Consider the following 14614-nt stretch of genomic DNA (forward strand, 5'->3'; position numbering starts at 1 on the left):
AAATGATCTTATATTCGACGGCGAAGTTACCCTTACTTGTAATGGTACTATAAAACTTTCTCCTTGCTCTAACGTGTATTTTTTTCTATGCAAAATACCTATTTTGAATCCCTTCCCTCCCTTATCACATTTCTGGCTATATCAAAACCACGAAAAAAATGACAATGTTTACCTGTTCTAGATTTCGTCACACTGTGTGCCGTGCTAATCGCAATAATATTGTCTTGAAACGAAGACGCATGACGGCTTTATAGTAACCCATCCATAGTTAACTTATCTGCCTTTTTTTGTCATCGTCTGTCGAAATCTTCCCTGATTCAGTGTCGGCTCGTCAGGGTAGGCAAGGTAGGCGGCGCCTACCCTAAGATTTTGGCAGAATTTAAGCGAGTTATTACATTACATTATTTACTATTAATGTTGCCAATACATAAAAATAATGTTAATACACGGAAGTGTGTTTTAATAATCAATATTATTTTAATATTTGTGGTCTTGTATATTAACATATTCACTACCGCTGGCGTACGCTGACCGCTGACTGTGCCGCTGCTTTAGAAAACAAAATAATTTTGACCGCTGGAGTGCCTTTGTTCGGCGATTTCTACATCGCCTACTATTGGAGCCGATGCACGACGTACGGCAGTCTTCTGTCTCTGTCTAACTCATCGTGCGGTAGCGACGCGACGTAAGTCGGATTTGTGTCATATTAAGGCGGAGCTTAGGCGAAATCTCCGGTCGCCTTCGCATGAAGTCGTGGAGCCTCTGCAGGCTTAGATGTTAAGGGGATATTCCGGATATTTCATAAGGAGATATATCGCATTTCGTTAAGGGGATATTTCATATGATTCATTATACGTAGCATTTAAAACTTTTATATGAAAATTCAAAAAACGTTTAAAGCAAATTGGAAACATTTTTTCGGGCTTGTCCGACATTATTAAAAATGATATAACAGGTTGTATTTCAGAACACGCCACAGAAATAAAAGAATCCGAAATAAAAAAGCGCGTTATTTTATTTGGTGCAAGAAGACGATACAACAGATATTACAGAAAAGTCTCTGTGCTATTTCAATTCGATATGTTTGCGGCTAAAAAAAGCGGCTAAGTCAAATGTCTTTGCGAATTTTATTTTATGGAATATTAGATAACATTGTTATACATTTACAAATAAGGTTTGCAGATAGGTACTCGTATGTCTCAATTATTTTTATTTATCTCTTGCGGATCCGAAATTGAAAGAATCCTATAAAAAATTTCCAACGCATTTAACATCTGATTTAACGAACTTGTTATATTGATACATTTCCAACGCATTTAATAGTGATTTAACAAACAAAAAATGTTATTGACCAACATAAATTAATGAATAATTTGCAGGTATTAATAATAGATATGATAATTTCGAGCATAAAATAATTTAAGGAGAATAATCTGGAAATATATTTCCAGAGGCTTCCAGATTGTTTGTTTTGTTTGTTACTACACCATTTACAAGTACTTGGGTTGAGAGACATTTTTCATGTTTGAAATGCATTAAAATTTATAATAGAGATTCCATGAAAAATAATCGTTTATCGCCACTTGCCTTACTTTCAATCTTAAAAGATCTTTCACAGCTCTTCAACAATCTGTTGATTTTATTGATATAATAATAAATAACTTTTCTTTATTAAGAGACCGACTCATCAATTTAATATATAAAACATACTTATTCTTTCTTTCAATACTACCAATTTTTAAGTTTGCGTAAATAAATAAAGATAAAATAAAATTCTATGATGTACTCCATACTGACTCCATAGTAATAGATAAAAAAAATTAGATAAAATAGATTAGTAAAAACAATAAAAACTATACTTGTACATTATGTCAATCATTATGTCATTACATTGAATGCTGTTATTTTTGCTTTAGTTTTGTCCTAAATATTTTTGAGCTATATTTTTAACTAGTAGTGGGAACTATCGAATGAATACTATCGAAACATTCGATAGTTGCAATTCATTCAAATAATTCGATAGCTAGTAAGAAAACATTCGTCGAAAACTATTCGAATAAAAATTATCGAATAGATGCGTCATCTGCCTTGAAATATTGTATTCTAGTAATTCGGCAGCAAAAACCATTCATTTATAAAATTCATTCATTTATCAAATTCATTTATTCGTCAGGATCGATTTTAATAAAATATAAACTGGATTTTGGTTGTCGTCCGGTGACGTAGGTTTCTTTCCTAGAAACCCGACAGCGGTCGGTGGCAATGCTATGAAAGAAGCCGGCATCTTTGATTTTTTGCGGAGTCAAATAAAGATAAGGACACATTATTTTTTTTATTGAGGTGCTAGTATTTACACAGAAAATATATTATGAAGGGCGCTGTTGCCATATATTTGTATTAGTTGGTATTAGCAAAGAATATTATTCTTTAGCATTAGTTAGTTAGAGATAGTATGTCTATATATGTTTTGCATTTTTTATTAATATTCTGTTGTTACACTGCAATAATACTTTTTATTTTGGATGTAGGAAAATTATTTTTAATGTTTTTAAGCAAAGACTGGTTTAATAAATAATAATAACAGTAATAATTTGTTATACCTATTAACAACAAAATTTACAATCATTTAATAATATAAACATTTGTTTTAAGTAGTAGCAAAATATAAACAACAAATAGAAGTTAAAAGTATTTATATTAGATCCTATTTAAAAATAATATAGTCTCTAAATGGCAACGTTGGTTTATTAAATAATAATAATTACAGAACCAATTTGTTATATTAACAACAAATTTTAAAATCATGAAATATAAACATTTATTAATTTTCTAAGCATGCAGTGTAATGGAAGGAAAATATAAATAAAAAATTAGAAATCAAAATTATTTATATTACTTTTTATTACTTTATATTATTATTTAAAAATAATATTTACTTTTGCTGGCATTTACTTTAAAACATAAATGAAATATTTCTTCGCAAAAAACTACATGTAAGAGAATTAGCATAAACAAAATACAAACATTGTTAACTTTTTTTTAAATTGGCACGTGTAAAACTTTCAATTTAATTTTCTCACCCCAAAATTTGAGTTTGACAACAATTTACTTAACCACATTACTTAAATATGATTATTAAGTTCAACTAATTCATATTATTAAAACATCTAAAATACAAATATGTATTTTTAAAATTAATTGTAAGTTCATCTCATCTCTGTTAAAAATTGCTACTTCTCAAAATTTCCCTTTAAAAAATGCAATCTAACCTAACCATAATATACCATATAAAATTAAATAATTGAAAGATCGGGCTACGGAAAATCACACAAATTTTCGGAAAAATTTTGACCACTTCGCACACAATCGTCAATTAAAAAAAAACTACTATTTTAGTATTTTAAATATTTTAATAAACTCAAAAATAGCATAGTATTTACAAGGCGAAGTTATAAAAATTTGGAAGAACTAATAATGCACTGACGCACACAAAAATCAAACGAATACTAAATTTCATTTATCAAAAGCATTCGATAGTCGTGGCGCAAGGATAACCATTTAGTCGCACGGCGAGGTTGTCACATATGCTTTAGTATACAAATGAATGAATTATTTTATTCGAATAAAACCATTCGATAGTTGAAAACATTCATTCAGTAACCATTCGATAGTCTAATTCATTCGATAGTTCCCATCGCTATTTTTAACCCAGAGATAACATATATTTACAAACTGGGCTAGGGTATTATGTAAATTAAAATTTTGTCGCCTACCCAGTCACACGGGTCACGAGCCGCCACGGCCCTGATTAGTTGTTTAGACTATAACAAGGTATTGCCACAGGTATTGCCAACTATTTCAATCGTTGTGGACTGCTCTTTAAAATAATTGATAGGGATAAGTACTAATTGTTGATTTTTTTATTAGGTTTGTGGTGTAAAAACTATTACTTGGGGTTGTTCGGCTTGCAAAACATCTTCGGGTCAGACTCTAGCTCAAATTAAGCACTTCCAACCTCATGAAACCCTAGTGTTTGTCAGGCTAGTTAAATGGGCTCTAAAAGCCCTTGATATCTATACTTTAAATGTTGGACCTCAGACTATACTTCCTATTCAAAGAGTAAGATAAAATCTTATATTGTATTAAAAAAAACAAGGAGATTATTATTTGTGTTTTTCTAACAGATTAATCAAAGTAAAAATAAAGACGAAAAAGAAGTTCTGGAACATTTTAGTGGAGTGTTTTCTATGATGAATAATCAAACTTTTCACGAGATATTTTCAACTACTATTGAATACCTAGTGGAACGAGTTTATAAGGTAGGTATTCAATAACCAATATGATATATTTGTCATTTAGTTATATACAGGGTGTCCCAGGCTGAACTTTCCTCATTTTTTTTACTACCCTGTATGGTAAGAAAAAATGGGGAAAACATTTAAAATAAGAAATTTGACGATTGAAAATAAAACGATTTCCATTATGAAACATTGATGACTAAAAAATCTCCGATCTAGATATTTTAAATTCGCTAGATACTTTTAATGCAAGCTCAAGACTGGGACAGCCTGTATATGATTAATATTTTTTTTTAGAATCCTAGTCTGCAAACTGTACCTAATACTTTACTAGCAAATCCAGCTACTAGTCCCATTTTTGCAACCGTTTTAGTTGAGTATTTACTAGAAAGGATGGAAGAGATGGGTTCTAACGTAGAACGAAGCCAATTGTACTTAAAATTGTTCAAATTGGTTTTTGGTAGTGTGTCTCTGTTTCCACAAGAAAACGAAAATATGCTTAGGCCTCATTTACATCAAATTGTAAACAGGTTTGTTTCTTTAAAGGCTATTTCTAATCATAGTTATATTGAATTTGTTTTTTATTTAATTCCTAGATCAATGGAACTGGCAATGACAGCAGCCGATCCGTACAATTATTTTCTGCTTTTGCGAGCACTGTTTCGGTCTATAGGGGGTGGTAGTCACGATCTTCTTTATCAGGTAAGACACTGTGACGCTCCCCCGTTTTTGAGAGAGGTCACGGACGCCGAGTTGCCTTGGTTCGGTTCCTCGGGCGCCACCCCCAACGTTTAAAGTGTTTGAGAGACCACTAGTGCCAGTACGGGTAGCTTTTATACAGTGGAGATATCAGGGAGTGATGAGATGAAAAGAAAATAAAACACACAATTAACTATAAAGTAACACTAGGTTTTTATTTAACTAATTAATTATGTACAAAAATAATCCAGGAAGGTTCACGTCCTCGAATCGTAACAACAGTGAATTAAAATGCATACTTAAAGACCCGTAAAGTAAAATTTACAATAACAACCGTGTACCTCTAGAGTTTTGATCGATTATTCCCGATACGTAACTCTCTGACTGATTCTATCCCGTGAATTCAAAACGCGTTCCCGAAATGACGTTCTATTAAATAAAACGACGCGAGTTCCTGATTGGCGTCGAATTTAGCGGCGTCCTAATGAACACAGACACGTCAGTACCGAAGTAACACACTCTACTACGACGCGACTCTCTAAACGGCGGCGACGTCGTTACAGGCGTCCCGATGGTCACAGCTAAATATATCTCGGAACGGCGTCCGTTTTGACAACGAAACACGGACCTCGGATCGGCGTCGAAGTTAAAAGCGTCCCGTGATACACAAACGCAAGTCCTGGATCAATCGCGAAATTAACAGCGTCCTGTGGGATATACTAACGCAAGCCCTGGAACGATCGCGAAGTTAACAGCGTCCTGTGGGATATACTAACGCAAGCACTGGATCGATCGCGAAGTTAACAGCGTCCTGTGGACACAAACGCGAACCCTGGATCGATCGCGAAATTAACAGCGTCCCGCGGGTCCCGGAGTGACGTAAACGTTAGCAACGTCTCGGCGAGTTGTACGTCGTTACTATAAGCGCAGCCCGCATACACACCGCCCGGTCAGGACAACCTCGGGATTTCGGCGAGATCCCGCCCAGCGTCACTGATGGCGTCACAGGATGCCGTCCGGACGACACACCTAGAAAATACGGGAGCTACAAAACCAGCCTCGGGATTTGGGCGAGATTTTGTTCTAGCTCCTTGAATATTCGCGACCCGGGCGTTTACTGAACTACCTTAACCGTTAGCTGTCTCACTCTCTCCCTTTTAACAAAAGAAATCGTTCCTCGCGTCCACTTAATCCGATCAAATATCCCCCAGCCTCCGTAGAGGTGCACAGTTTGATCTACCTGATCGCATATAAGTTTTGCTATGTCTTTGCGCTCGCGCGATTCGTTCAAATAGCCTCCAGCCTCCGTAGAGGTGCATAGTTGCGTCTATCTGAGGGAATATACATATCTCTGTCTCCCTTGTCCCTGTAACGCGTTAAGGCAGTAAAGTAAACGTCATTAACAATAAAAGAATACGACCTACTCTCGATCACTTTGGCGGTGGGTGGCAGCAGGACACTCCGGACTCGAACCTCACTGTTTCACGTGCGACCACAAACTGCCTATCTGGAGCTGCTGCAGCCAAGGTACTCGACTGACGCTCCCCTCCACTCGGCCTGCACCAGCAGAGCGACGCAAACGGTTCGGTTTCTCGCACCGAACCACAGCGACCAAAACCGATCAAAACTCTCTTACAAAATGGCAATTAAATATTTAACTTATTTAATTCAACAATAGAAACAATAATGAGTTAACAATAAAATACATTGACTGTCACTATTAAAAGAAAATAAAGTCCCTATTATTCTAGTATAATATTAACACAATATACAGGGTGTCCTAGACATTTTATGAACTTCATTACAACACTTTGAATTTTGTAATAACTAATACGCTGTGTTTAGGTGCAAGGTTATTAAAAGATAAGTTTGTCTCGTAACTTTTGGACCAATAGGAGCGAAGCGGAATAGCATCCCTCTGACGTAGACAGAACGTATAAAATCATAGATAAAAGGAATAAAAAATAAAATGCAACCGACAAAAAAAGATAAATGGACAATACAATAAAGAAAACACACATCAAACAACTGAAAACTATTGACGCCATACACTATAAACAATAAAGTACACAATGAATATCGATTCGGAAATGCACTGTCGGACTACTGTGGGCAGTTTTTATCCCTTTATGGTATCATTCCTATGACGTAGTAGATGATGTTTTCGATTATGGCTGATCGAGTTACGAGACAACCTTATCTTTTAATTACCTTGGTTTAGGTGTACGTTAACATTATACTTAAAGCAGGCACGTGAATTTAAACTAATACAGTTAGAGATATTATTTATCTTTATTTAAAAATGTTCTTTTAAACGAACAAATATGCATGTTTATTATTATTCCTATTATTGTTTATTGAACAAAATATAATATATATAAAAAAATAATCTTCACATTAATAAACAAAAAAGTTTAGACTTTCAAAGCTTCCGTTTTTGGCATAGAATTGTTTGATCTGCACCTCTTGGCCTTCGTTTTGGTTTGATTTTTGTCTTTAACTTTGTCACTTAATATATCAAAAGTTAAATATATTTGATACCAATTAAACTTTTAGTTACGTAATCGAGGGCGCGATTTTCAAATTCATTGTTGCCAACCATGGACATTTTCGGGCTGACTAACTGGAATTTAAATTTCCCGCTGGGGATTCAGGTGGTAGCTCTGCTGGAATAAATGTTAAGTTGCCACATTTATTTATTTATTTCCTGACATTGTTATTTGTTTTGACCATAGATTTAGGAAGAACAGATATCACATTATGCATTTTAACCCGATCAAACATTCGGAGGTTGACTACGTACTGTAAAAAGCAACTGAGATAGAGAAGGCGACATTGCCACATATCAAATTTGCGCCTATCTACTTAGTCTGATTTGCAGAAAAGGTGACTTTAAAACCTTCACCGGATATCAATAAATCTCAATTTCTTAATTAAATGAATAGTTTATTTTTAAAGAAGCATGCGTAATAATATGTTATTAAACAGAGGATATATGCGTTACTATTAAAGGACATGTTTACTGTTTAATGTGCTGAAACGTCTAGAACTATTGGCAACGTCGCTGCTAGTCTTCCAGAATGAAATGAGCCGTCCGTCCCACCACCCCTCGCGACGGCCCATGGTCCGTTATAGCGTACTACGTTTACCTTACGGTGTGTTTGAAGTCGGAATCAAGTCCGAAGTGAACTTTTCAGTGTTTTTCAGTAGTTCTTGTTTTTGCTTAATGTACTTTTGAATCTGCGAATTTTCAATATGGTACGACAGTGTCAAATGTGTGGACAAATAAGCTCAAATTTCCCGAATTTGTCTATTCACAGGTAGGTATTGTTTCCGCCGCGCCGTAATCGTACATAGGCGTCCCACAAGGGAGCCTCTCACAATTAAAATAATTTCTAATTATATTTGTTGAATTTTGATCTATTAAAACAAGAACGTAGTAGCCGGTAATTGAATTATAATTCGTCTCAATTACTACCTAACTGTTGTAGATCATAACAAATTTGAATATAAACGGTACATTTGAAACTTTATTATAAGCCAGACATTTTTTTCTTAAAATTGCATCCTATTTTGGTCATTAATACGATATTCTAAAGGAATTTTGCTCAATAAATAAACAAAGATGTTTACCCGACCTTTTTTACATTTTATTGCTTTATTATATTTGCCCCTTCGGCCTTGTTTAGACAATGTTTTACCACCGTACAAATACATCTTCCTAGAGTTATTTGTACGGTGTGTTTAACTTTTTTTAGAATGGGACGAACTGTAGATAATTCTTAGGCTACTAGTTTTATACATACCTATATAGAGAGTGACCCAGGCCTCCAAAAAAGCTTTTTACCTATTACGTTTTTGGTTTGTGATTTTTATTTCAATTTTTTACATAAGATGGGGACTATTGTAACGCACATTTTCAAAATATTTTTGTCAACATACAGGGTGATTCAAACCGCAATACATATGCTTAATACAGTTCATGAAGATTAGGACATTTAACTAAAATTTGATTATCTGATGAAGCTACCTTTAAAAGTAATGGATTTGTAAATAAACGTAATAGGTATTCATTATTATGCGACAGAAATCCCATACTGTAGCCACAGATTTTATACTTTTAATGATAAATGCCTCCTATTGCGAGACTAAAAGGCAATTGCCTCGTATCAGAGCCATCATAATACAAGAAGAAGACCGAAAGTCATATCTTGTCTTATATTTAAAAAACACAATTTTCTCATTAAATATTGATTTAGATTGATGTCGAAGTTATTAATAATACAAGATTAAACAAATATTACACAGTACTTCACAGGAAGCTATCGATTGCGAACTAACTAAATCGTTACTAATCAGGTACTAATTTTGAAAAGTTTTTTTTAAGATAAAAAAAGGTAAAACTAAAACCTAAACTATCATTTGAGATTAAACGGTAAGTTCTAAATAATGTTGCCTATTCTAAACAAGAAAAATATATTTATAAGTTAAGTTTTATAACATTCCTAATTAAATTTGGGCGAAAAGAATATTTCTGTTTGCTGTAGGTAATTTTCTCAGGGAAAATACGTAAATAAAAATGACTTTTTAAGTCAAAAAAGTCAAAAGGACAAGCTATTCCAAAAAAGGACTGTCCTTTTCAAAAAAGGACAGGTGGCAACCCTAGGTATTTCTGGAATGGAAATTTAATGGCAAATCTACAACTTTGGTTTGAAAATATGTTCCGGCCTACCTATGTTTACAAAAATGTCTAAAATGTGCCTAAATGCCTCCATATTCTGAAAAAAAAAATTGAAAGAAAAGTCTTTATCAGGTAAGACACTGTGACGCTCCCCCGTTTTTGAGAGAGGTCACGGACGCCGAGTTGCCTTGGTTCGGTTCAAAAAGTAAATGAAAGTTTATATAGAAGTAACTGAAAGTTTAAATTGAAAATCGACGTTGGAGTGATTTTCGAAAACTACTAACGTTTCAACATAAGTATATGTGGGATATTAATTGTATTATTATATTAGACCTTATAACAAAACTCATCTGACGAAAAGTGTTGTAGTTATGTAGTTATTAATATGGAGTAAAAATTTTACTAATTACTTTACTTTTAGTTTACTAATTAAATTCGTTCCAAAAAACGATACGCCACTGGCCATTAGAACAATCCAAATGCGCCTAGTTGCCGGGGTCGGAAATTTTAGACTTCTCTCTCTCTTCTGTCCTTGTTTGACACATTGGAATGTTTGATACACTACCAACGAGTATTTATGAATGAGATGTTCGGTCTATCTTTATAATGTCTTTGGTTTTGACATTACATTTATTTGGTATGAACCATAGACAAAGAAATAAAAAGAGACTGACAAATCCCATGGTAAAGAGTGGGACCGTGTTCCCGTAGCTCAACTCAGAATAACAATTTTGAAACCAATTAGCAGGGCCATAGCAGGACGTACGTCTTTATTGCTATCTTTCTTTATTATGTGTGCTTCATATGAAAAAGAAAGAGATAGGTGTAAAACGTATCGTAAGACATTTATCGCACATTCTGGCTGGCGGGAAATTTAAATTAGCCATTATTAGTAGTATTCTTTCATTCTGAACGAACTGAAAATTTTCACTTAAACTGATTTATTCCCTATACCACGTAAAGGGAACGTGAGGTAGGGAATAAATCAGTTTAAGTGAATTTTTTTAGTTTCCTTCAAAACGAAAGAATACTACTAGGTATTATAAGGGAAATTATAAAAAAAGCAAAAATTGTACTGTTTTATAAACATATTTATTTCTAGATAAAAATAAATAAAATTTTTATAATATAATAACAAAAAATAACAGTGTTTATTCCACCCACCTACCAATTTTAAATGCAGAAGAACTGACTGTTGCAGGAAACGATCGGCCAATTTTCGGCCATTAAAGGGCATTAAAAATCTCATTTTCTAAACAAGTGGAGCTGCCTGGTTATTGTAGCCACCCCTTCAATTATTATCAGTAATTTTGGAAAAATAAGCATTTTTACATATTATCTAAATTTTCCCAAACATTCAGGCACTTTTTTAAATTAGTTTATTTTAAGATTATTAAATCACATTGTTAAATAAGTTAAAATAAGTACCTACATTATTTAACCATCAGTTTTTGTCAACTGCCTAATTGCAATAACAAAGTGAATATCCAAGCAAAAAAAACTTTACGAGAATTATGACCCCGAACCATCTTCAAGTCCAGTTTTAATCCTAAAACAAAAGTAAAATAGGTATATTAATTAAGTTTCTCTCTGGTTACAATAAACCAGCTATAATAAACTACCCAAAAAATGAAATGTATTAATTTGTTATCATGCCCTAGACACTCAATGGTAATTTTATAGAACTACAAATTTAGTTTCTTCCGCATCGCCAGATAGCGCAAAAGATATTAAAGTACCTACGTTTCTAAGTTATATATGAAGATGACATGACAGTCTCTATGTTAACTACTGTCTATGGTCTAGTTTTTGTCTGGTTGACAAAATGTTGGTGATCCGTCAAATTATTTTTAAATCATTATTTAAATAATTATTAATTCAGATAATCCTAATTTATCGGAAAGTTCAGTAATTTCAGTGATTTGTGTTTATAGTTTGTGTTTTTATTAGTTAGTGTCTTCTGATATTTACAGTCGATCATCATTTTCGTGTTAGATACTAAACTTTTTTTATTAAAGTCATTTTGACATTTTAGAAATGATAAATTTATGAACCAAATAAAAAAAATAGTTTAATTATAAATAAGTAAGTACATAGTTGATAATATATAGTATTTTTAGTAACAGTTAATTAGTAGTCTATACTATTTTTACTATATTATAATTTAGTTGTTAAATCAAAAAAAAAATAGGCGCTATGTAATCTATTGTTGGTGTTTAAAATGTATGTATTCATAATTTTAATTTTGTTTTAATTATTGTTACACTTCTAATGATCTAATAAAACATAAAATGGTAGTAAAAAAGTCTATATTCATTATTTTATATTTTACAAGGAATAATTTTGCGCTTGAATAACGTTACCGTTTTAGTTAGCGTTAATAAGTATCGGAACCCTAAAATTATGTTATGCTAAAACTCTCCATTAGTTTCTTCCGGATCACCAGGTGGCTCTAAATGACGGACCCATTTGTTTTATATCAGTGTCCAATCTATCTCTAGTACGTGACATTAGTCTATGTTTGTTATGTTAAGAGAGGTTCGAAATATTTTTGACACTACTACTTCTACTTTTTTCTTAATAGGTTGATAAATATAACATACTTACTTTTATTTTACCGGGTGTCTTTAACATATCTATCAGAGAAATGGGGTACCAATACATATAAACAATAGATGATACTGGCTCCTGCAGCAAATAAAATAACAAATAGTATAACCTAAAATTACAAGTAACAAAATATAAATACCTATCTGAAATAAAGGAATTTGGAGTAAAATGGAGACTTTAGAAAAAAAGGTAAATCACCAAAAGAAAAATTAACAAACATAACGAATTGTCATGATGTTGTCATCTTGGTTGTCATGAGAACGAAAGGCGATTGTTCTAATTTCTATTTAGAAATTACGTTTTATATGGCTGCTTCTTTCTCTCTTGTTATATTAGAATGAGGTAGTGGGCCTCCTTAGTGGCAATAGACGCAATGCGCAGATCAACATAAATAGAACCAAATTTTGCGTTCTGACTTGCATTACGGGAACGTTGTCCCTCTCTTTGCCATTTAATTTGCCAGTCTTTTTTTATTTGTTTGTCTATGGTATGAACTTATAGGTAACAAGGGTAGAGAAAATTCCGATTTATACCAGCTTATATTTTAAGCCCAACATAAAAACCTAACTATTTTAGTCTCAGTGTGTCGTTCTAAAATTCTTACCATTCTGAATCGTTCATTTTATCAGCAGTTTTGATGAGAAAATTAGGTACTGATACCAAGTTGTTTATGCTCCGTACTCCGTATATACAAGTACAATGTACTTTGTAATATTTCAATTTTACATCAACTAAAAAGTTTGTAGCTGTTGTGAAATCTCTGTAAAGATCAAATAAAATACATACTTGACCAAGTCGCATAATGATATCGTTTAGGTTTTAATTCAAACACACAAACAAAGAAATTCATTGGCTTCGTCCATTGAGTAATCTAACCTCAATTTATTTAACGTGTACGTTTGAATATTTAGGCACTTCTAAGTTGGTACCCGGAAAAACTCAACGTCATAAACTATAATGACGTTTTGCTTACATCGAAGTTTTGTATTTAGTTAACCTGCACCTAGACACAGCGTAATTAATATTTAATTAAAATAATGTCTGTACAATTGTGGCGAGTTCATTTCTTGAAAAAATTCGGGGTTTTTGCAACTGGAAAAGAAATTTACAAAATAAAAAAGACATTTTTTCTATACACCACTGCGTTGAATCCCAACGGAAGTTGGGATCAGTGGCTTGCCTAACCGACAAAAAATAAATAACGTTTCAGAAGATATATCTCCCGCCGTTATCAAAAGTAAAAAAAACATAAAGAAAAGAAATGATATGATGAAGGTTCGTGAAAATGCAACTTTTCACGAACACTTTAGTTTTTAGCAAATACGTTACTATAGTAAACGCCACGAATGTTTGGGAGTGATTCATGGCTTGATGAAGTTAGAATCGACACGCGCGCTATCATTTTTACATTAAAAACGTAAATTTTTACCGCAGACGTAGGTTTTTAAAGGCCCGATCTAATCATCTGCCTGTGCTCCTCCTACTTATTCTAAAATGTTAGCGTGATTGACAAAGACGATACTATATCGCGTTTCTTTGATTGATTCGTTTTTGTGCGTCAGTCCATTGGTGTGCTTGCAGTGCGACCAATGGGGCATTCCATTTTATATTTATAACCAAATATATGTTTTGACAAGACTTTGACAGTTAAAACAACAAATTACAACAGATTATATATTGATTATTATATGATTTGAAACTGAGCTCGAAACACCACGGCACTGGAATTAAGTTTTATGTGACCTTGAGCAGATTAGTTCATATGGTAGCGACCGATAAATCAATCCCAAACATTCGTGGCGTTTACTATATAAACCGTTGACGTCCTGTTAAAATGACATTACACGAAGTCACACTTAAAATTAACAATTACTACCCCCATTAATGAGGTAAAAACAAAAAACTAAACTTCTGTATACAGGGTGGTCCGAACTGTATTCCGGAAACTTCGGCAGCATATTCTGCAGATAAAAATAAGTAAAAAAGTTCCTATAATATAATGCTTAGTTTCGGAGATACAGGGTATAGAAGTTTCATTTATTTTTATTTCGATTTTTTCCAAATAATTTCTGAAGTAACGTCAATATATGGATGAAAATTGGTGTCTGGGAGTTTTTGTACATGAGAAATTTGATTTTGATGTCAATATGACTCCTACTTGTAGAGGGCACCACCTACATATTTTTTAACTGGTTTGAAGAGTAATAACTTTTCGTCCGTACCTGTATAAAACTACCGAGTAAAAAAATATACATTTACGATGTGTTTTACGTAAAAAAGATCTCTTGGTAAAAATCGCTACGAGTAATGGTTCTCGAAATGTTTG

General features: G+C 33.1%; 1 protein-coding gene across 1 annotated transcript in view; it reads left to right on the forward strand.

Annotated features, from left to right (window-relative positions):
• Positions 1–14614, forward strand: part of LOC115889559 (transcription-associated protein 1) — a 161115-nt gene that overhangs the window by 53978 nt on the left and 92523 nt on the right. The window contains exons 10-13 of the mRNA XM_030911879.1: positions 3928–4119; positions 4185–4319; positions 4596–4828; positions 4895–5000. Of these exons, the coding sequence (XP_030767739.1) occupies positions 3928–4119; positions 4185–4319; positions 4596–4828; positions 4895–5000 (666 nt within the window). The remainder of the gene's footprint in view (positions 1–3927; positions 4120–4184; positions 4320–4595; positions 4829–4894; positions 5001–14614) is intronic.

This window comes from Sitophilus oryzae, unplaced genomic scaffold, assembly GCF_002938485.1.
Source record: "Sitophilus oryzae breed Bouriz unplaced genomic scaffold, Soryzae_2.0 scaffold_1000_pilon_pilon, whole genome shotgun sequence".
In the NCBI taxonomy this organism is placed as follows: Eukaryota; Metazoa; Arthropoda; class Insecta; order Coleoptera; family Curculionidae; genus Sitophilus; species Sitophilus oryzae.